The sequence below is a fragment of the Nerophis ophidion genome, linkage group LG06, assembly GCF_033978795.1.
Source record: "Nerophis ophidion isolate RoL-2023_Sa linkage group LG06, RoL_Noph_v1.0, whole genome shotgun sequence".
Classification (NCBI taxonomy): Eukaryota; Metazoa; Chordata; class Actinopteri; order Syngnathiformes; family Syngnathidae; genus Nerophis; species Nerophis ophidion.
In genome coordinates, this window is record NC_084616.1 from 37,833,872 (window position 1) to 37,858,244 (window position 24,373).

The 24,373-nt window shown below is 41.8% G+C and overlaps 1 protein-coding gene across 3 annotated transcripts in view; it reads left to right on the top strand.

The window, feature by feature from the left end:
• LOC133554655 (protein SON) overlaps positions 1-20,495 on the top strand; it is a 128,698-nt gene extending 108,203 nt beyond the window's left edge. For all 3 annotated transcript variants that reach the window (XM_061903639.1, XM_061903640.1, XM_061903641.1), the window contains exon 20: positions 19,357-20,495. In XM_061903639.1, coding sequence (XP_061759623.1) covers positions 19,357-19,434 — 78 coding nt within the window. In that variant the 3' untranslated portion in view covers positions 19,435-20,495. The remainder of the gene's footprint in view (positions 1-19,356) is intronic.
• The last annotated feature ends 3,878 nt before the right edge of the window (positions 20,496-24,373 follow it).

Below are 24,373 nucleotides of genomic sequence, written 5' to 3' on the forward strand. Positions count from 1 at the left end.
ACCCAAAGCGAAAAGTCAATGTGTGTTATTTAAAAAAAAAACACTAGTCACACGCAAGTTTAACCCTAAGCGAAAAGTCAATGTGTGTGGCATAGCCAGTATACAATATTTGAAAAAAACAATTTACCCTGCACAAAAACGTTCACTTGGAAAAAGGATACTACAGCGCCAACAAAGGTGGAGCATTTTAAAGCTAGGAGAAGCGTCTGCTTACTGAATGTTCAGACTCTGGAAGATCTGTCAGCCTCCGAGGTCGACAGAAGCCACCTCCTCTCCCCGCCAGGCATGGTGATACATAGTCTAGCAGGGTAAACCAAAGCCGGTTTGTATCCTCATTGGTAGAGATCTTTGATGGATGTTTTGAACTCGGCGTGTAATTTAAGAAGATCCATGGTGTAGTCATCATAGAAGCGGATCTTGTGGATAACCAGGTCCTTAACTTGATATCGATGGAAACAAAGTATGACTGTCCGAGGGCGCTCACCCACAGCCGGCTACGGTGCGCTCTGTCAATCTCAGGCCAAAAACATTGGCCAGTAAATTGGCAAAAAACACAGACAGTTGGGTACCCTTGACCGGCTCAGGCAATCCGATGATGCAAATGTTTTGCCTTATACTTCGTCTCTCCAGATCGTTTACTTTTGCCTGAAGGAGCTCACTTTTGCCTACCTATGTGCAGCGCACCAGGCATCCTCAAGCTGCTTAATACGTTGTTCCACCCCGGTGGCTGTTGTTTCTAGACAGTTTATACGCTGGCCGTGGTTTGAAACAGTATTATGAAGCGTGTCTAGGGTTGACGCCAAAGGTTTAATTAGCATCTTGATTTGCCTCACCTGTGTGGTGGGATGGAATATCTTGGCAAATAAGAAGTGCTCACTAACGCAGATTTAGATAGGTCTTTTAACAGTATTTTTGAGAAATAGGTATTTTGCGTCGATAGTAAACGTTTTAGATTTTTGAGTTCAACTCATGAAAGGGAAAAAAAAAAGTGTTGCGCTTGTATTTTTGATCAGTGTAGTTTTATGAATGTTGAGTCCGACTACTGAGAATGCAAAATGTTTTTTTCTTGGTGCGACCAACAGTAAAATGCAAAAACTAAACCCAAGCAAGATTACATAACTAAAATCAACTCCAATCTCTCCACTCACTGTGGAAAGTCAAAACAATTTGCTTGTCTAACAGAACAACATTAGACTAGTAAAAAATAAGTTTTTGTTTGAAGCATTTTTTATTTGATTAGATTGTTAAAATATGTGAGTTTTTGATGAGCATAAGATAGGCAAAATGTTCTAATATACTAAGAAAATGTGTTTATAAATATAGATTTTCAACTTGGTTTTTGATATTCAGTTCTGTTTAGATGTCTGATTTTGCCGCACACACCATTTTCCAATCTAAGTGTAATGATAATTAACAAATTTATTACTGTCCAAATACTATTGGGCTCCTAAAAAGGTCATATTTCAACATAAAGTGGTATCTCAATCCATGAGCAAATTGCTTTCCAGGACCAAGCTCGTAACTCAGAATACTTCTATCTCAAAGCGGGCCTCCCACTGTAATGAATCCATCCTTGTAACATTCTAAAATGTCTTATATTAAGAAAAACACACTTTTAGATAATAAATACAGTTTAAAATACATCACAATAGCATGTACTACAAACAACTACAGTAGTTTTATGTCAAAATATATTAATATTGTATAGCTTTTACGTTGAGGAGCAGTCTTGCTGATTGTCCGTCCAGCATTACTAAGTGTGTCTATTATCTCCTTATCATAGGATACTTGTTTTCATAGAGCTGTTGTATGTTTGTTTTGTGGCATTTGACAACCCTATCTCTGACAGTTTTAGAGGGGGGGCAGCCCAAGTTCTCCATATTCCCTGCCCCAGCTAGTAGCTCACTGGAGAGGACACTAACGCGGTGTCACAAGACATTAAAACAAAAAATTGGGTAGTGGCAGTCACTGGTAAAAAAGATCAATCCAATTGAAGTAGGAAATAGGCCCTGGGGCCACTTCCAATGGTGGGCGAGACCATCGTGTCTCACTGGATAGCTACTGCCCACCTCAAGTTGGGCAGCCCTCAGCCAGAGCTTGTTTGCTCTAAAACAGGATGCCCACAGTTTTACAGCAAGCAAGGTACTTATCAAACGCCCAGATCGAGGTGATCAACATACATACGTGTGTGTGTGTGTGTGTGTGTGTGTGTGTGTGTGTGTGTGTGTGTGTGTGTGTGTGTGTGTGTGTGTGTGTGTGTGTGTGTGTGTGTGTGTGTGTGTGTGTGCGTGTGTGTGTGTGTGTGTGTGTGTGTGTGTGCTTACACCATACATGTAAATGTGTTTAATACAAATGTAAGCATATTTATTGCATATAAATTCCCTTATTTCATGAAGACAAGAATATACAGTTGTGGTCAAAAGTTTACATACACTTGTAGAGAACATAATGTCATGGCTGTCTTGAGTTTCCAATAATTTCTACAACTCATATTTTTTTGTGATAGAGTGATTGGAGCACATACTTGTTTGTCACAAAACACATTCATGAAGTTTGATTCTTTTGTGAATGTATTATGTGTCTACTGAAAATGTGGCCAAATCTGCTGGGTCAAAAGTATACATACAGTAATGTTAATATTTGGTTACATGCCTCATGCAATAAGGCTCACTGCAAAAAGGCGCATTTGGTAGCCATCCACCCGCTTCTGGTTGAATTTTTGACCACTCCTTTTGACAAAATTGATGGAGTTCAGCTAAATGTGTTGGTTTTCTGACATGGATTTGTTTCTTCAGCATTGTTAATGGTAAATGGTTGTACTTGTATAGCGCTTTTCTACCCCTTTTTAAGGAGCCCAAAGCGCTTTGACAGTATTTCCACATTTACCCATTCATACACACACTCACACACTGATGGCGGGAGCTGCCATGCAAGGCGCTAACAAGGACCCATCAGGAGCAAGGGGGGAAGTGTCTTGCTCAAGGACACAACGGACGTGACTAGGATGGTAGAAGGTGGGGATTGAACCAGTAACCCTCAGATTGCTGGCACAGCCACTCTACCAACTTCGCCACGCCGTCCCCATTGTCCACATGGTCTCAATGGGGTTTAGTGAGGCCTTTAGGAAGGCAATTCTAAAACCTTAATTCTAGCCTGATTTAGCCATTCCTTTACCACTTTTGACGTGTGTTTGGGGTCAATGTCCTGTTGAAACACCCAACTGCCCCCAAGACCCAACCTTCGGGCTGATGATTTTAGGTTGTCCTGAAAAGCTTGGAGGTAATCCTCCTTTTTCATTGTCCCATTTACTCTCTATAAAGCACCAGTTCCATTGGCAGTAAAACAGACCCAGAGCATAATACTACGACCACCATGCTTGACGGTAGGTGTGGTGTTCCTGGGATTAAAGGCCTCACCTTTTCTCCTCCAAACATGTTGCTGGATATTGTGGCCTAACAGCTATTTTTTTGTTTCATCTGACCACAAAACTTTCCTTCAGAAGGTCTTATCTTTGTCCATGTGATCAGCAGCAAACTTTAGACAAGCTTTAAGGTGTCGCTTCTGGAGCAAGGGCTTCCTTCTTTCATGGTAGCCTCTCAGTCAAGGTATGCAAAACATACTTGACTGCAGACACTGACCCCTGTGTTCCAGCAGCTTCCAATTCATTGCAGACCTGCTTTTTGGTGGTTATCGGTTGACTCTTGATCATCCTGACCAATTTTCTCTCAGCAGCAGGTGATAGCTGGCGTTTTTCTTCCTGATCGTGGCAGTGACAAAACTGTGCCATGCACTTACGAACAATTGTCTGCACAGTTGCTCTTGGGACCTTAAGCTGCTTTGAAATGGCTCCAAGTGACTTTCCTGACTTGTTGAAGTCAATGATTCGTTTTTTCAATCATAATCACTAACATGGAGTTAAGAGGCCATGCCATGAAGCTAATTTGATTTGATTGTAACTTTTCTACATGACCAAGATTGATCATGTCTGTTGCTGTGTGTATACTTTTGACCCAGCATATTTGGTCAAATTTTCGGTAGACCCATAATAAAATCATAAAATAACCAAACTTCATGAATGTTTTTTGTGACAAACAGGTATGTGCTCCAATCACTCTATCACAAAAAATAAGAGTTTTAGAAATTATTGGAAACTCAAGACAGTCATCTATGTTGCTGCTCCTCGATCTTAGCGCTGCTTTCGATACCGTCGATCATAATATTTTATTAGAACGTATCAAAACACGAATTGGTATGTCAGACTTAGCCCTGTCTTGGTTTAACTCTTATCTTACTGATAGGATGCAGTGTGTCTCCCATAACAATGTGACCTCGGACTACGTTAAGGTAACGTGTGGAGTTCCCCAGGGTTCGGTCCTTGGCCCTGCACTCTTCAGCATCTACATGCTGCCGCTAGGTGACATCATACGCAAATACGGTGTTAGCTTTCACTGTTATGCTGATGACACCCAACTCTACATGCCCCTAAAGCTGACCAACACGCCGGATTGTAGTCAGCTGGAGGCGTGTCTTAATGAAATTAAACAATGGATGTCCGCTAACTTTTTGCAACTCAACGCCAAAAAAACGGAAATGCTGATTATCGGTCCTGCTAGACACCGAACTCTATTTAATAATACAACTCTAACATTTGACAACCAAACAATTATACAAGGCGACACGGTAAAGAATCTGGGTATTATCTTCGACCCAACTCTCTCCTTTGAGGCACACATTAAAAGCGTTACTAAAACGGCCTTCTTTCATCTCCGTAACATCGCTAAAATTCGCTCCATTCTGTCCACTAAAGACGCTGAGATCATTATCCATGCGTTTGTTACGTCTCGCCTCGACTACTGTAACGTATTATTTTCGGGTCTCCCCATGTCTAGCATTAAAAGATTACAGTTGGTACAAAATGCGGCTGCTAGACTTTTGACAAGAACAAGAAAGTTTGATCACATTACGCCTGTACTGGCTCACCTGCACTGGCTTCCTGTGCACTTAAGATGTGACTTTAAGGTTTTACTACTTACGTATAAAATACTACACGGTCTAGCTCCATCTTATCTTGCCGATTGTATTGTACCATATGTCCCGGCAAGAAATCTGCGTTCAAAGGACTCCGGCTTATTAGTGATTCCCAAAGCCCAAAAAAAGTCTGCGGGCTATAGAGCATTTTCCGTTCGGGCTCCAGTACTCTGGAATACCCTCCCGGTAACAGTTCGCGATGCCACCTCAGTAGAAGCATTTAAGTCTCACCTTAAAACTCATTTGTATACTCTAGCCTTTAAATAGACTCCCTTTTTAGACCAGTTGATCTGCCGTTTCTTTTCTTTTTCTTCTATGTCCCACTGTCCCGTGTGGAGGGGGTCCGGTCCGATCCGGTGGCCATGTACTGTTCGCCTGTGTATCGGCTGGGGACATCTCTGCGCTGCTGGTCTGCCTCCGCTTGGGATGGTTTCCTGCTGGCTCCGCTGTGAACGGGACTCTCGCTGCTGTGTCTTGGATCCTCTTTGGACTGGACTCTCGCGACTGTGTTGTATCCATTGTGGATTGAACTTTCACAGTATCATGTTAGACCCGCTCGACATCCATTGCTTTCCTCCTCTCTAAGGTTCTCATAGTCATCATTGTCACCGACGTCCCACTGGGTCATTATTGTCACCAATGTCCCACTGGGTGTGAGTTTTCCTTGCCCTTATGTGGGCCTACCGAGGATGTCGTGGTGGTCTCTGCAGCCCTTTGAGACACTAGTGATTTAGGGCTATATAAGTAAACATTGATTGATTGATTGAGTCATGACATTATGTCCTTCTCAAGTATATCTAAGCTTTTGACCACGACTGTAGGTTGGTGCATTACCTTACTCGGATGACTTGCATCATTGATTGGAATCAAACAGGAAAAGGTCCTCCTCACACAAAAGTGGTTGGTTTTGAGTTTCATATTTGTCCAGCTTCTTCCGATCATTCTTTTTTTTTCTTCATACTGAACACGTAGCAACCAGCATCATCTCACATGATCCTCGGGTACCAGGTATCTCAATCAAGTGATGAAAGGGAAGTCATACTGAAGATTGATAATCGGTCATTTTTAGCTGTACTTTTTTTTTTTCTAAAGCCTTGTGATTGATCGACACACCCACGGCGATCAATGGGTCGCTCGCGATTGACCTAATGGGCACCCTTGCTCTTAAGGGTGCGTAAAGCTTGGAGATCTATTATCTTGACAAGAAAGCTGTAAATATCGCACCAGGCAAAATAAAGAAACACAAAGACTACAGATCTTTGACCAGCACGATGGAACATTCGGACCATGGTAATTAAAGGATTGACGACACCCGAAAGATCGCAGGAACAGTTAAGACTGAACATTGACATTACCTGCCTGTAGGAGACATGACTGACAATGGCTCCACCTTAATGGCCACTTATCACAGGAAGACCCAAGAAGGCATGGTTTTGGCTTTGTTGTGAAGGACTCATTGACTACAATTATAGAACCACCAACTGGTGGACCAGAGAGAATGCTTGCTCTCCGTTTCGTAACAGCAGCAAACTATGTCAACCTCCTCAGCATCTTTGCACCAACCCGACGGCCATAGACGGCTTCTACGAGGCACTGGATGTGGCAGTATTCAAGATCTCAAGCGCTGAAGGACTATATCTCATGTTTCTTGAATTACTTTAATTTTAGTGTGGGAGCAGACTGCAACATCTGGCCCTCCTATCTCAGGCCACCAGGGTGTATGGACAATGGCTTCTTGAACTGTGTTCCTACTACAGCCTGTGTGTGACAAACACCTACTTCAGGGGCAAACAACACCGCAAAGACACTCCCGGTCTAATCACTGGCACCAGCTGGATCTTGTCATCAGCAGACGTACAGACCTGAGCAGCGTTTTCCACACTTAAAGTGATTTTCTAATGCCGCGCAGAAACCCTATGACAATGCTAAGGTCTTTTTTTGTACAATGTGACTTCAGCTCGGTGTGATTACTTACTCAGGTCCAATGTTCTCCAGTAAGCAAAATCAACTTGCATTCAGCCAGTAGTTGCAACTTGATGCTATTATTTGTGTTGTATAGTTGTTTGATCCTTTTTGTAATTTTGCCTCTCCAAGGTATTGTACAACAGATCAGCTGTGGTGATGTGAATTATATTTGTAAATTATATTCATAAAGCACTTTTCTCTAGTGACTTAAAGCGCTTTACATAGTGAAACCCATGATCTAAATTACATTTTTAAACCAGTGTGGGTGGCACTGGGAGCAAGTGGGTGAAGTGTCTTGTCCAAGGACACAACAGCTGTAACTAGGATGGCAGAAGCGGGAATCAAACCTAGAACCCTCAGATTGCTGGCACGGCCGCTCTACCAACCGTGCTACACTTAATCTTCACAGATGTTAAGTGGTTTGCATGCGCTCTGTCCAATTTATCTGTGGTAATTTTGTTGACAACATTTACACAGTAAACTTTGCCAGCGTAGTTTGTCATCCTCTGCTTGTTGTCGATGTAGCATTCATCCTAGCAACACCATCCTAAAGTTTGTGTTTTTCTTTTGGATGGTATTTGAAACTTGATGTGTGCCGATAATAAGAAAGTTTCTCGCTGCAATACCAACAAGTTTGTTTCAATTTTGTGATGGACTTTAAAGAAGCAGGGAGATTGTTCCAATCCAGTTACCTCAGGTGTATTTAATTTTCTGTTTAGAAGCGAAATCGGCCAACTCTCATCTCAATAATATGCAGTCTAACCTTGATTGTGTCTTCTGAGATAAGCCTTAAACTGGATGGGATTCATCTTCATTCATATATAATAACGCATTCATTTATTTATTGAAAACATGAGTTAACATGTTATCGTTGACAGCCCTGATATATATATATGTATATATATATCTATATCTATATAGATATAGATATATATATATAGATATATATATATATATATATAGATATATAGGTATATATATATATGTATATATATAGAGAGATAGATATATATATATATCTATATATAGATATATAGATATATATATATGTCTTAATTGGATTATCCAGAGAATAGTGCTCGATACCGTGGTAGAGCGCAATATGTAGGTGTGGGAAAAAATCACAAGACTACTTCATCTCTACAGAACTGTTTCATGAGGGGTTCCCTCAATCATCAGGATATTAAAATATCCTGATGATTGAGGGAACTCTCATCTCAATAATATGCAGTCTAACCTTGATTGTGTCTTCTGAGATAAGCCTTAAACTGGATGGGATTCATCTTCATTCATATATAATAACGCATTCATGTATATATATAGAGAGATAGATATATATATATATATCTATATATAGATATATAGATATATATATATGTCTTAATTGGATTATCCAGAGAATAGTGCTCGATACCGTGGTAGAGCGCAATATGTAGGTGTGGGAAAAAATCACAAGACTACTTCATCTCTACAGAACTGTTTCATGAGGGGTTCCCTCAATCATCAGGATATTAAAATATCCTGATGATTGAGGGAACTCTCATCTCAATAATATGCAGTCTAACCTTGATTGTGTCTTCTGAGATAAGCCTTAAACTGGATGGGATTCATCTTCATTCATATATAATAACGCATTCATTTATTTATTGAAAACATGAGTTAACATGTTATCGTTGACAGCCCTGATATATATATATGTATATATATATATATATATATATATATATATATATATATAGATATATATATATATATATATGTATATATAGGTATATATATATATGTATATATATATATATAGAGATAGATATATATATATATCTATATATAGATATATATATATGTCTTAATTGGATTATCCAGAGAATAGTGCTCGATACCGTGGTAGAGCGCAATATGTAGGTGTGGGAAAAAATCACAAGACTACTTCATCTCTACAGAACTGTTTCATGAGGGGTTCCCTCAATCATCAGGATATTAAAATATCCTGATGATTGAGGGAACCCCTCATGATATTAAAATATCCTGATGATTGAGGGAACCCCTCATGAAACAGTTCTGTAGAGATGAAGTAGTCTTGTGATTTTTCCCACACCTACATAGATAGATATATATATATATATATATATATATATATATATATATATATATATATATATATATATATATATATATATATATATATATATATATATGTCTTGATTGGATTATCCAGAGAATAGTGCTCGATACCGTGGTAGAGCGCAATATGTAGGTGTGGGAAAAATCACAAGACTACTTCATCTCTACAGAACTGTTTCATGAGGGGTTCCCTCAATCATCAGGAGATTTTAATGGAAGCATTCACATACAATGGTAAAGGCTATCAATGCTGTCATCTAGCAAAGCTGAATTCGACCAAGCAACCCCCCCGTACCAGAAAGCACTTGATGAAAGCGGATACAACTTCACCCTCACCTATGAACCCACTCCAGGAAACCAACCAAAAAAGAGCAGAAAACGAAACAACATCATCTGGTACAATCCGCCATTCAGCCAAAACGTCTCAACCAACATCGGCCGCAAGTTCCTCACTATGATCGACAAACACTTCCCCAAAGGCAACACCCTAAGAAAAATATTCAACAAGAACAACATTAAATTGAGCTACAGCTGTATGAATAACATACAACAAATCATTTCAAACCACAACAAAGCAATTGCAAAAGGACTGCCTACCCCCAGACTAAACGACTGAAACCAATAAGGAATGTAACTGTCGCAAGAAACCTGATTGCCCTCTCAACGGAGGGCGCTTGCAGACATCAGTCGTTTACCAAGCAAAGGTAATACGCAAGGACATTAACACATCCGACACGTACGTAGGATCAACCGAAGGAGCGTTCAAAACAAGATGGAATAATCACAACGCCTCCTTTAGAAACCAGACTTTGCGGAATTCTACAGAACTCAGCAAACACATTTGGAACCTCACAGACAATAATGTTGAATATTCAATAACATGGCAAATTCTTGCATCCAGCACACCTTACAACAGTGGTAATAAAAGATGCAACCTATGCTTGAAAGAGAAACTGTTTATTATATATCATCCAGATCTATCATCCCTCAACAAGCGCAGTGATATCATTTCAACATGCCGCCACAGACGGAAACATCTCCTAGGTAACACATGAGCCAATCACCACACCCTACGCCTGCCTTTACCCACCCACTCTGTGCCCTATATATACCATTGTATGTGAATGCTTCCATTAAAATCTCCTGATGATTGAGGGAACCCCTCATGAAACAGTTCTGTAGAGATGAAGTAGTCTTGTGATTTTTCCCACACCTACATATATATATATATATATATATATATATATATATATATATATATATATATATCTATATATATATATATATATATAGATATATATATATATATATATATATATATATATATATATATATATATATAAAACTATATATATATACGATTTGGGTGGGTCTGTGTCAACAACTCAAGCGCCACCTTTTCTTTTCAGTCAGAAACACTATTGACTGCAACCAACTCATCCATCCATCCATTGTCTACCGCTTGTTCCTTTCGGCACCACAAGGGGTGCTGTAGCCTATCTCAGCTGCACTCAGGTGGAAGGCGGTTTACACCCTGGACAAGTTGCCACCTCAACACAGTTAGACAGACGACATTCACAATCATGTTCACACACTAGGGCCAATTTAGTGTTGCCTTTCAACCTATCTCCAGGTGCATGCCTTTGGAAGTGGGAGGAAGCCGGAGTACCCGGAGGGAACCCACGCAGTCACAGCGAGAACTTGCAAACTCCACAACTCATGAACGTCTTAAATTTCTTAAGTGTTTTTGTGCATGAGGGGAGGGAAAGAGATACGGACAATAGCACATTCTTCACCGACAAATTACCTAATAAAACCCAATAGAAATGGGGAAAAACAAGAGTTCCAAGGACACAAACGTGTCTTGTGGAAAAAATAGCTTTTCTCAATTTTTATTTCTATTGTTACTGTTTATCCACCCTGTTTTTCCAATCATACACTTACATACAGCTACAAACTCCGTTTCCATATGAGTTGGGAAATTGTGTTAGATGTAAATATAAACATAATACAATGATTTGCAAATCCTTTTCCACCCATATTCAATTGAATGCACTACTAAGACAAGATATTTGATGTTCAAACTCATAAACTTTATTTTTGTTTTGCAAATAATAATTAACTTAGGGCTTCACGGTGACAGAGGGGTAAGTGCATCTGCCTCACAATACGAAGGTCCTGCAGTCCTGGGTTCAAATTTAGGCTCAGGATCTTTCTGTGTGGAGTTTGCATGTTCTCCCCGTGAATGCGTGGGTTCCCTCCGGGTACTCCGGCTTCCTCCCACCTCCAAAGACATGCACCTGGGGATTAGTTGATTGGCAACACTAAATTGGCCCTAGTGTGTGAATGTGAGTGTGAATGTAGTCTGTCTATCTGTGTTGACCCTGCGATGAGGTGGCGACTTGTCCAGGGTGTATCCCGCCTTCTGCCCGATTGTAGCTGAGATAGGCGCCAGCGCCCCCCGCGACCCCAAAAGGGAATAAGCGGTAGAAAGCGAATGGATGGATGGATAATTAACTTAGATTTTCATGGCTGCAACACGTGCCGAATTAATTGGGAAAGGGCATTTTCACCCCTGTGTTACGTCACCTTTTCTTTTAACAACACTCAATAAACGTTTGGGAACTGAACGTTCAACGAATTGTTTAAGCTTTGAAAGTGGAATTATTTCCCATTCTTGTTTTATGTAGAGTTTCAGTCGTTCAACAGTCCGGGGTCTCTGCTGTTGTATTTTAAGCTTCATAATGCGCCACACATTTTGGATGGTAGACAGTTCTGTAATGCAGGCGGGGCAGGAAAGTACCCGCACTCTTTTTTTACAAAGCCACGCTGTTGTAACAAGTGCTGAATGTGGCTAGGCATTGTCTTGCTAAAATAAGAAGGGGCGTCCATGAAAAAGATGGCGCTTAGATGGCAGCATATGTTGTTCTAAAACCTGAATGTAACTTTCAGCATTAATGGTGCATTCACAGATGTGTCAGTTACCCATGCCTTGGGCATTAATGCACCCCCAAACCATCAAAGATGCTGGCTTTTGAACTTTGCGTCGATAACAGCCTGGAAGGCATGTGCCTTAGTGTTTTTGTCTTTGTTTGTATTAAATATATACCTGCACGCTGTCTCCTGCTACCTTCTGCATCTTGAATCACAATGTTTGCTATCATGAGACCCTAGCGTCCCAGTGTGATTACTTTGATTTAAAAAAAAAACAACAATCAGGTGGTTCTGTGGGTGGGGCCATGCGCAAAGTCGTACTGACAGAGACAGAGGCAGAACTAAGCGGAGCAGCTTGTTAAGACTTTAGTTTAGGCGGTGGCCCTTTGTTGTTAAGTCGGTCGCCTTAACAACAAAGCGCTGCAGGAAACCCTGACATTCTTGTGTTATCAAATATGAATGATGATTAATCAATTGTGGGTTAAAGCTTAACCTGGAAGGCACGCGCATTTGTTACAGTCTGTGATCTTGATGAGAGGCGGTCAATTTCGCTTCAAAACAGAACTAAGGTAAAAACTAAGGCAACTTGTTGGTCTTGCAGCAACAAACGTTTTTGTCATTGGCGCACATCAAGATTAAAATACCATCTTAAAGCGAAACACATATTCGAGGATGGCGCAGACAATCCTCTTGGCGACTTCTTTCGTAAACACTTAGGAGCGACAAATCTAATGAATTATCCTGTTGATATTGGAGACGTTTTGGAGACTCTGAAGTGAAAGCAAGCACCAGTCATCGTCCTCAGCTAGCAGTGACGGCTGCTGCTTGTCACTTGAATTCCAGCTGCATTGAACAAGAAGCAGAGGAGAATGCTACACTGGCAAAGTTTAGTGATTCAATGTTGTCAACAAAACTATCACTGTTAAGTTAAACATATGCCTTTGCTAAATGGACAGCCATCAAATTCAGGACACAATGCAGCCCCCCAGTAAAAAGGTCACGTAGCCAATGTAAGGTTGGCTGCAGGGTATTAAGAGTTGAAACGTTAATGATGACCACTGTCGATCAAAACTTGTTTTGTTTACGTGTTATTGTACACATAAAAGTATAGAATATATTTTTAAAAAACATAGTGGCTGAAGTGAAGATGGTGCACTACATCAATCCTCCAGCTGGAAAAAAATCACTGCACATGCCAATGGTATGGCTTTTGAATAACAAGAACAAGAGCTTGTTAAATAGACTTAGGAGTTAAATAGACTTTGTTTTCCTTTTTATTGTCATTCAAATTTTAACCTTACAGTACAGATAAAGCATGTATATATTAATACTACATATTTACAGTACAATACAGACACACAATTGTATAGAAAAAGCAATTGTTAAAGTTTAAATCATGTCCCTACAACCTCTTTCTCAACAAAAAGAATAATTCTAAGTGGGTTACAATCAAAGTCAAAGTCAGCTTGATTGTCAATTCTTCACGTATACAAGACATAATGAATCAAAATTGTGTTTCACACGATCCCATGCGTAGACGAGACCAAACAAAGACAAGACAGAAATAGTAAAGTGGCAAGACACAATTGGTAAAGTGACACAGCATAAGTTTATCTAACTGCTATAGTAGCAACAAAACAATGCAGTGATAAAAACAACAGTAATAATAAAAGTGCCGATGGTGGCATAATGCTCTTAGATCTTGCAAAATATATTTATGATATGGATGTAAAAAATTTGATTTTTCAACAGATGGTGTCAGTGAAACTTAACAGCTAAGGATGTGTGAATATCATAACTTTTTAGTGCAAAAAAAAACGGTTGATAGCAGCTGGTCCATATGTGCAATTTACATAGTCATTTCAGAGTTTCAGGATGTCTTTTGGAAAGGTAGATTTTTAACGCCCTGACGCCCTGTGGGTGGGGCAGAGGGCGGAGAGGGGAGAGCATTCAGCAGCCTTACAGCCTTGTAGACAAAGCTGTTGTTGAGTCTAGTGGTGTGGCATCTTAGGCTACTGTACCTCTTTTCAGAGGGCAAGAGGCTTAACAGTTTAGAGGGTAGCTTGGATCACCCACGATTGTGAGCGCTTTTCGGGTGAGGTGGGTGGTGTACAAGTCTTTGGGAGTGGGCACCAGTGATTTTCCCAGTTGTATTCACTATCCGCTGCAGGGCTTTTCTGTCGTACTCAGTGCAGCGCATGCTCCACACAGTGATGCAGCTGATTACGATGCTCTCAATGGTGCTTCTGGAGAATGTCGTCAGGTTGGGTGGTGGAGTACTTGCCCACTGCGCTCGCCCTCTTGAGTTTCCGCAGGAAATAGGGGCGCTGCTGTGCCTTATTTGCCATTGATGTGGTGTTTGTGGTCAATGACAGGTCTTCACTGATGTTCACCCCGAGGAATTTGGTGCTGCTCTCTCTCTCCACAGCAGCACCGTCGATAGTTAGTGGTGGGTGATGGGTGTGAACTCTCTGGAAGTTAACAGTCCATTTTGTCTTGCTGACATTTACCAGTAGGTTGTTCTTTCTGCACCGCGTGTTCAGAAGATCCACCTCTTTCCTGTAGTGTATTTCGTCGCCCTTGGTGACGTGACCCACCAGAGTTGTATAGTCCGCAAACTTTGAGGGGATTGGTGCTTTAAGTCGGTGTGCAGTCGTGTGTCAGTCGGTGAAGAGCAGAGGACTGAGCATGCAGCCTTGTGGGGCCCCGTACTCAAGGTGATGGTGCTGAAGGTGTTGTTCCCAACACGTTCTGCCTGTGGCCTCTTACTGAGGAAGTCGAGCAGCCAGTTGCAGAGGTGGGTGCTTCCTGTCCAGTTTGCAGTTGAGCTGTTGTGGTATTATGGTATTGAATCTGATATCTATGAACAGCATTCATTCATGTGTCTTTCTGTTCCGGGTGGGTGAGGGCTGTGTGGAAGAAGTACAAATTGCATCCTCTGTGGATTGTTTCATCCTGTACACAAACTGGAAGACGTCCAAAATGGGGGGGAGGATGGATTCGATGAGTGACATGACTAGCCATTTGAAGCTGTTCATGATGATGGGTGTCAGTGCCACAGGACGGTAGTCGTTTTAGCAGGATGAGGATGATGTCTTTGGCACAGGTATAATGGTGGCAGCTTTGAAACATGATGGTACAATGGCTTGCTTCAAGAAGGTGTTAAAGATGTCCGTGAAGACATCTTTCAGTTTCTCTGCGCAGTCTTTTGTCTTTCAGCACACGACCAGGGATGTTTTCTGGACCTGTTGTTTTCAGAGCGTTGATGTGAAAATATCCTCATCATGCTGATGGCGGACAGGCACAGAGTCTGGCAATGGTGAGGTGTTGGGGTTTTCTGTGGGCGAGTATTGTTTTTTGCATCGAAACTTGCAAAGATGCTGTTTAGGTTGTTGAGCAGAGGTGTCACTGTCGCAGCTCTGTGGTGCGGGCTTGTTGTCCGAGATATCTTGCTGTCGTTGAAGTAGGAAGTTATCTTTTCTGTGTGATTCCGGTTTGCTTTTCTGATGACTCAGGACAGATTGGCTCTTGCTGTTCTCAAGCTAGATTTGTCCGCCGTTCTGAAGCCCTTGTCTCTGGCCCTTAATAGCCTGTGGACGTCCCCCGTCAACCATGGTTTCTGGTTTGCCCGAATCACAATGTTCTTGGTGTGGGTCACATCAACGCACTTGGTTATGTGGGAGGTCACAGTGTTCTTGTACTCCTTAATGTCTGTGTTGTTGTTGTAAGTGGCTGCCTTTTTGAACATCCCCCAGTCTATGGTGTCAATGCAGTCTTGAAGAGCTGAGAAGGCTCCCTCTGACAACACTCTAATCTGCTTCAGAACTGGTTTGGTGGCTTTCACTGTTTGTCTGCATGTTGGCATTAGCATAACAGTGAAGTAGCTTTGTACGCACTTTTTTGTGCGGTTTAGACCAGATCCAAAGTGTTACCTCCCCTTGTTGGGAAGTTTACATGCTGGTGAAACTTCGGCAGCACAGTCTACCATTATTGAATGATGAGTATGATTAAAATCTCCGGCAAGGATGGTGAAACCATGTGGATGTGCTGTTAGTTGTTCATTGATGGCTTGATACAGTTCATTGGGGCTTCGTTTCTATCACTGTTGTTGGTGGTGGGTCGAGCAACCCCTTGCTACAACTGGATGGAACCAAAATATTCACATGCATATTTTTGCCCAAAAATAAGCAAGGCTTTGAGCAAGTTCACACACAAACAAAAAAATCACGTTTTGAAAAGCACTTTTTCACTCAGCTACATACTCCCCTCTGTACCGCTCAAAACTGCGCTAAGTTGAGTTAGAATTTCATAAGTGTGACAAGTAAAACTAGCACAAGTACAAATATTCATAGAATTTGCGTCTTTGTTTCGAAAGCTTTTTTTTTTACACAGAAATTATATAACTGAATGTTTTATGTTCGAATTTATTTTTTTACATCAAATTATGCTGACAATTTCATTGAAAAACATTTTTAAAAGTTTTATACACTGAATTTGTATTTACTGGATTTTAAAACATTGAATTTTTTTTCAAACGAAATTGTCAGCATAATTTGATGTAAAACAATTCAGTTTACAAAATTCAAACACAAAACATTCGGTTCAATGAATTCAGTGTCAAAAAAAAAGCTTTTTTAAAAATTACACAAATTAACATCTGTACAACACGTTTCCCAGACTTCAAATATCCACTTTTCTATAGAAAGTACCATATACACAATCTCATAAGAAGCCAACCTAAACATTATTTAAAGTTGAACGAAAGTGAAAACGGTACTAGTATTACAATGAGGGGCTAGGCGTAGCTTATGCAAAAAAGTCCTGGCAAACTCACTGACCCTATTGCTTGCCTTTGTGTTTATTTGTGTTATGTTGAGACACTAGTGATTTAGGGCTATATAAGTAAACGTTGACCATCCGACCAAATATGGTCCTAATATGACGACTGAACTGTCTGGCTTGGTGCTTATGCAAACACTAACACTGACACCAGAATGTGGGCTGAAGGAATTCTGGTTCAGTGTTTTCAGGGGCAATTTGAGGACGATCAGCAGGTGTGTCTTTAATTGCTGTGGGAACTAGTGAGAGAATGGTCTCAGCTTCCCTGCTGGCAGTGCGTTCGTATTGATTCAACCCAGCTGAAGGAACCAAGTCACTGTTATCAATCATTTGATTTCCAAGCTTTTACTTAGAGTCACTGTACAGGTAGGACAAACTGCCACGCTAAACCTCAACTGGCAGAAAGTTGGCCTGCAAAATCAGGTTTCTGTGGACTATTTTATGCTGCCGTGTGTCGTGTTGTGCGATCCAGTAAGCGTGGCACCTTAAATCTTTGGAGACCAGAGTGTAGAGGGTGGCCTCCCACCTGTCAGTTAATTTCCTGCGACCACATCTCCATCGGTTTGCTAAGAGAACCCAATCTCCCTCCTCAATGTCTGAACCCATGTCTGTACAGGTTTGCTTGATGTCGCTGGCTGGATTCAGCATTGGTTGGGGTGAGGACTTCCTTGAGATCATTCCTCATGCACTTAATGTAGCAGTTATAGTCTATGATGTCATTGTCTTTTTCCAGGGTGTGAAACATGATGTAGTTCAGGAATCAGTCCATAAATTAGGAAAAAAGAAGCATACCCTGGGGAACGGCGTGGCGCGGTTGGGAGAGTGGCTGTGCCAGCAACCTGAGGGTTTCTGGTATGATCCCCACCTTCTACCAACCTCGTCACGTCCGTTGTGTCCTTGAGCAAGACACTTGACCCTTGCTACTGATGGATCCTGGTTAGGGCCTCGCATGGAAGCTCCTGCCATCAGTGTGTGAATGTGTGTGTGAATGGGTGAATGTGGAAATAGTGTCAAAGCGCTTTGAGTACCTAGAAGGTAGAAAAGCGCTATACAAGTTTAACCCATTTACCATTTACCCTGTTAACTTCTGAGCTGTTCAATTGTAAGCATAGGTCAACGTTTGCAGCATCTGAGGCCATCTTTGCTTTTCTCTGTGGCGTAGGGATCTGATCATGTTCCCTAAAGTTCTGTTGAACCTCTCTGTGTGGCCATTGCTCATGGGATGATAAGATGTTCTCGACTTTTTCACTCCAGCTATCTTCAAAAACAATTTGCTCCTTGATCCGAGTGGATTTGTTGCGGGATAATCCCAGTGGATTTGTAGTTGGAATTAATAAATTGTGAACCCCATAATGAGATTAATAAAATTGTCATTTTTTAATGCGGTTCAAGATTTTTCTCGGGATTTTTCTCCTGGTACTTTGTAAACACATTGAGTTTGAAACATTTCTTAAACTAAATCAAATGAGTACATTTTTGAACTTCTTTGTTTAATCCATTCTATAATTTAATTCCACATACTGATATACTACAGGTTTGAATGTGTTGTATGTGCATACAAATGTTTTCAGTTAAAGTTTTCCAGAAGGTTATTATTTCTCCTATTTTGTTGAGAAGAATATTTGTACATTCTTGTGTCGCAGGTTATGGTTGGCTTGTGCATAACTGTGCATAGCATAGTCTGTTTTTGTCAAATGATCTTTAGTTTATAATTTTTTTCTATTAGCTTCTGTGTTTTCTCCTGAACTCAATGTCGTTCTTTTGTCTGAAAATAGTATTACCTTTAAGTCTTTTGTAACTTTACAAATGTTTATATAGGGATAAAGCAATTGAAACCATGCAGCTACACACTTTTTACAATAGATTGTGTTGGTTATTTATTCAGTAATTTCAATTAATGTCATCAAAGTTGAGTTATAAGCTTTTGTAGAAGTGAGGAAGTCTTTAGTTTGTTTACTGTTTGTTTGTCTCCAGTCTTATAGTTAGGTTCAAAATGTTGCCACTTTAATTTTGTTTTGAGAATTTAAGTTTGATTTGATAGTTTGCTGATATACGTCAATGGTTGCCCTTAATCCAATTTTTATCTTTTCCATATAAAAGCAGTTACAATTAGTTGAGGTGTTGGATTCACATTTAGTCACAATTTTGATTATTTCTTCTGTCACGTCAGTGCAAACATCGAGTTGGCATTTCTTAAAGTGGCATCATTGAAGTCCTCAAGGGAAACAGGTTCTGGGATCTTTCCTTCCATATTTTGTCCAACAAAAAAACTTGTAAAACTTTTATTCAACTTTGCCTTGTTTGGGCTGTGATCTGATGGCCCTACAGTATTCGCTTTAATTGATGTGAATGAGATAGATGGATCATCTCAGTAACCTTCAAAGTGCTGACCCATGTCAAACTGTTTGTATGTACTTTTGTGTAAAGGTGTGCTACTTCATCTAAAACTGTTGTTTCTTCATTCGCCAGGTTCCTGTTGATGGACCAGGGCTTTACACAGGCCCTGTTTTCACTGCCGCCTCCACTGGACCACTATTCTCCACGTAGACATACAATAGTCACACTGTCATAGTTTTTGTGAAATTTTTATATCCGCTCTCATCATTTTTAATTTAGTTCTATAGACCCACATTAACAGTAATAAATACAAGGGTGCTGTGCTACTTCTGGAAGATTTTTTTTTAATTAAACCCTAATTAATATTATTAATAGAACCATTAAAGGCACACATTCTTACTCTTAAAGATGTTTCTCATATAGTGTTCACTCAAATAAAAAATACATTTATGTCACAATACATACAAGTCCTAGTGATTTTACCTAAAATCAATGTCGTTACTGTGATAGACGTTTTCTAGTGTATCCTGAGTCAATCTGGCAGAGGTGCTATGAGTACTGGCCACGGGCAGTGAGGCACAGACAGAGACAGAGGTGGGCCCAATCTCAACGATCACCATCCTTTTGGATCCCAAGATCCCTGGCCTCAGCCGTGAACTAATGCAAGATCTAACACTATACCAAACATACACAATGTTACAGTTTCCGTGCCACTGTCTAGTCTAAGACGGACTTGTAACAAATAATGCAAGCTATGGACTTACAGTACATGTTATTGACTTATTGAACAGTTTATTTAACACAAGATATAACAGAAGATTCATAATACAAATTATATAGTCGCTATTACAGCGATTCCTGGCAGTATACATCGGTGTGCGGTGATCAATTGTGTTGGCAAATGGCGATTGTCCAGAGTGAGCAAGCAAGAAAGAGAGAGCGCGTCCAGCTATACATCTGAGCTTTATCTCCCTGGCGTCAGTCTGCTGTTCAATCATAAACTAGAAAGGAAAAAATAGTTAGCAAAATAACACAGGTTTATTGCACTTAACACCCCCACCCCCAGATTGTGAATGTTGGAGAAAAAAAGAGCTTGCGTGGTCAATAGTGGACACATAAAGTGAGATCCACTGTAGCAGCAAATAATTTTTAACAAAGTAGCTAGTAGCTCAGTGCAATCTTTTGAAACTGCAATTTTTAAACAAATTGGCGAGCCTTGTATCACACTTCTGTTTATAAATAAAATGTTTGCGAGACATTCTCAGAAAAAATTTCTTGCTGCCTTTGTGACTTTTGTTCTACCAGGCTGTTTTGACATTTTGCCGTGGATTATGAGTCTCTCAAAGTCTGCCTTGAAACTCCTCTGTAACCCTTCACAAGGATCAGAAAGGTTTGCTTTAGCTATAGAACGTGTTAAAGCTGGGATATACTCTCGGCGTCACAAAGCTTTGTGGGCGGGGGGGCCTGAACGTGCGAGATGAATTGTGAGGTTTGGTGGCGCTATTTTTTTGTTGTTTGTTTTTTGTTTGTTTTTTGAGAGGGGTTGGTGAAGTGGACGTAAGTGGTATCCATGGTCATGCTTGGGGTGGCGGTCGGACTAGTGGTGGATTGGCCTGGGTGACTGCTGCGCACTTCATCCAGGGGTGGCTGCGTGCTGTCTGCCTTTTGGTGGCGGTCCCCAGCGGGGTCTGCAGCTGTGGTGCTGTGTGTGGTCCGCGGTCCGTTAGTGTTTGGTTGGCCAGCGTGGATGTACAATGGCTTGATGGGCTGGGTTTTGGATGGTCTTGACGGCCTTGGTGGTAGCCAGGTGTGTGCGTTGTTGCAGGGTCGGTCGCGCTTTTGTTTCGGTGGCCGCAAGTGTTTGTACTGTGGATGGGCGAGGGTGGTTGCTGTGATGCTTCCCGTGGTAGGCGCTGCTGTGTTGGGTTGGAGTGGTTAGGGGCCGTCATTGCTGGCCATGCGCTGAATAAATTTGCTCCTCCTACTTATAGCACACACACATAGAACTTCATAGGATTGTCCTGCGGGACACTTAGGGTTTGGAGGGCTCGGCATGGTAGGGACACAGAATGGTTGATGTCCCTAATTTTAACTACACAGTAGACACTCTGAGGACTTTATTCACTCCCACATCAAGTGAGCAGGGGATCGGGGGTGGGCTCGCCCCTCATTGCCTCTTCGGCAGACGCATACTCCAGGGACTGTGGTCTGGTGGCCGGCCATTCCCATGCAGAGACTTTGCTGAGGATGTGAGGTTTTAAAAATTTTTGAATTCAATTTAATTTTTTTTTTTTTTTTTAATGGTAGGTGATTAGGTGGTCGGTTGTCTTCACTTCCGATTTGTGTGCCGTCTTGTTGGGCGGGGTTTGTGCCCGTCTGTTCCGGCCTTGCGCTGTGGGGTCTGTGTCGGTGGCTTGATGCGGGGCAGCGTAACCATCTTGTTGATGTGGGGGCTGTTTCTCAGTTGTTTGGGCGGAAGTGTGTTTGTGTGGGTTTGGATTGGGGAGTGGAGTCTTTTAGTGGGGGTGGTATTGATGTCTCTTGTTTGTGTTTTGGCATTTGGGCTAACTAGTGAACTGACGGTAGTCCTGTTGGCGTGTGGTTGTCGTTCGCTTTGATTTGATCGAGCAGTGCTGGTTGTCAGGGGTATTGCAGCCGTTGTTTGTGGTGAGGGCGCCCATTGCTGCTGGGTCCAGTTTCGGGGGCTGGCGGATTTTGATGTTTGTGGCAGCGCGTGTGCGGGGTGGTTGTCGGGGCTGGCGTACTTTCCGGCTTCGTTCTCGTTTGTTGTTGTGTTGGTTAGCTTGTCCGGTGTCTGCCCGGGCCTGTCCTTGCGCTCATGAGGGCACTGTTACCGATGGGGCGGGGGCAGTCCTCACGTCTGGCTGCAAGGAGTCTCTGGGGGCGGGGCATCCCTTATTTCTGCCCGGTCTTCCGCTGATGATGGCTGTCCCCTTCTTTTCCATTGCCTTGTCCTCTGCTGGGCGCATCAGTCTAATGCCTGCTGGGCGGCACGGCCGGCTCAACTTTGGGGTTCCTGTCACTGGCCGGTCTGGCTGCATGGAGCCGGTGATCCCTTGTTCCCTAAGCACCACGCCTGCTGTTTTGGGTTAGGGTGTCTGGGCTGTACATTGGCTCCCGCACACACTCGGACACAAATATATTGTACAAAACCCCAAAAAAGTGAAGTTGGCACGTTGGATAATTCGTGAATAAAAACAGAATAGAATGATTTGCAAAACCTTTTCAACTTTTATTCAATTGAATGGACTGCAAAGACAAGATATTTGTGGTAGGCTCACAAATGGTGAGCCTTTCCGGTGGCGTGGCACTGCTGCGACCCGGGCACAGGAGCACAGCGTTTTGTTTGTATGTTATTTATTGTCGGTGGTTGTTGTTTTAAATGTGTAACGTCACGTTAAGTTAGTTGCTGGAATTGTTGGGGCGCTGGCAAGTTGGCATAACATACGTGAGAAGTGAGTACCCCAACACAATGGGGAGGAAAACTGGAGTGTTGTTGCTGCTAATGCTAAAAACAGCTAGCATCTGCAATGGCATTCAATACGACACCAACACCGTACTCCCAGAGGGAAGCGAGTAGGCACCGTGGGTCTACAGCAGGGAATGGATCCTGTCCTTAACGGAGGAAAGCCTCATCAGAACCGGGGCTGCTGGACCATATTCTTGCTGCTGCAACGGCGAGGAGACAGACGTCCCCGAAAACAAGGAAGGAAGGGCGGCAATCAACATCCACTCCGACGGAGGAGCAGCAAACCCCCGATACCATCCATACTCCACAGCAATGCTCACTCCTTACGGAATAAAATGGAAGACCTCCGCCTGCATACGAGGGTCTGCCATGAATACTGTGAGTCATGTCTTGTGGTTTTTACAGAGTCCTGCCTCCAGGACGATTTCCCAGATTCTTTGTGCTTAAGTCTAAGAGCGTTCTACCTCCCCAGAGACTATGGGAACATTTTCATATGTGCTGTTTACATCCCGCTCAGTGGGGACGTGTCCAGGGCTACATCTCGATTAGCAGACTGCGTTCAACCACTGCAAACTGGAATATGCCCTTCCAGGGTTCCAGCAATGCGTCTACAACAGCACACGTAAGGACAAGGTTTTATATATATGCTACGGATATATTAATCATGCATATGAAGCTAAAATCAGACTCCCCCTCTCAAATTCGGATCATAATACAGTATACCTAATACCCACTTACAAGTCTGCCGTTAAAATGTGTAAACCTGTCTCGTAAACTGTCATTGTGTGGCAGAATAACAACGAGGAGTTGAGTGGCTGCTTCTTTCCCACGGACTGGGAGGTTTTCCAAGAAGAGGACATTGACAAGACAGCAGAGGTGATCACAGGATCTATTAATTTCTGCATTGACTCAATAGTTCCAATAAAGACCATAAAGGTATGCCCTAACAACAAGGACTACATCACACCTGACATTAAGAACTGTATCAGGAGGAAGAAGCAAGCCTTTCGGAACAACAGGATGGAACTAAAGCTTATACAAAAGGACCTCAATGGGAAGCCAAGGAACAGCACAGCATATGTGTTTGTAAGTTTTTCTCCAACAAAAGCTCAAAAGAGCTATGGGACTCTATTAGAGAAATGACTAATCTAAACTCTGAGAAAAAAAGATGCATGTACACAATGAATCAGAGAAGGAACATTTATTTAATTTGTTTTATAAACGCTTAGATTTTGATCCCACCAACAATGTCAACGAATGCAGAGAGCTGCTTATTATTGTAGTGTGTGACCCAAATGAGCATAGAATGGTAATTGAGCCAAGAGATGTGGCAAATGTTTTTAAGAAACTGCATACCAAGAAGGACAACGGACCAGACTTTATCACCGCCCTCCTACTTAAAACGTTTGCTGAGGAGCTAACCCCTGCATGGAGCTCTCTTTTTCAGCGGTCGGTAGACCCTAGGCAGTTTTCCTGCTATACGGAAAAAACCCTCCCCGAAAGAAAATAATGATTTTAGACCAGTGGGTTTGGCATCATCCATCCATCCATTTTCTACCGCTTATCGGCTCATGGTGAGCAAATTATGTAAAAAGGTAGAGCACCTTTTAGACCCCCATTAATTAGCCAATAATAGAGGTTGAGGTACTGATGATGCTT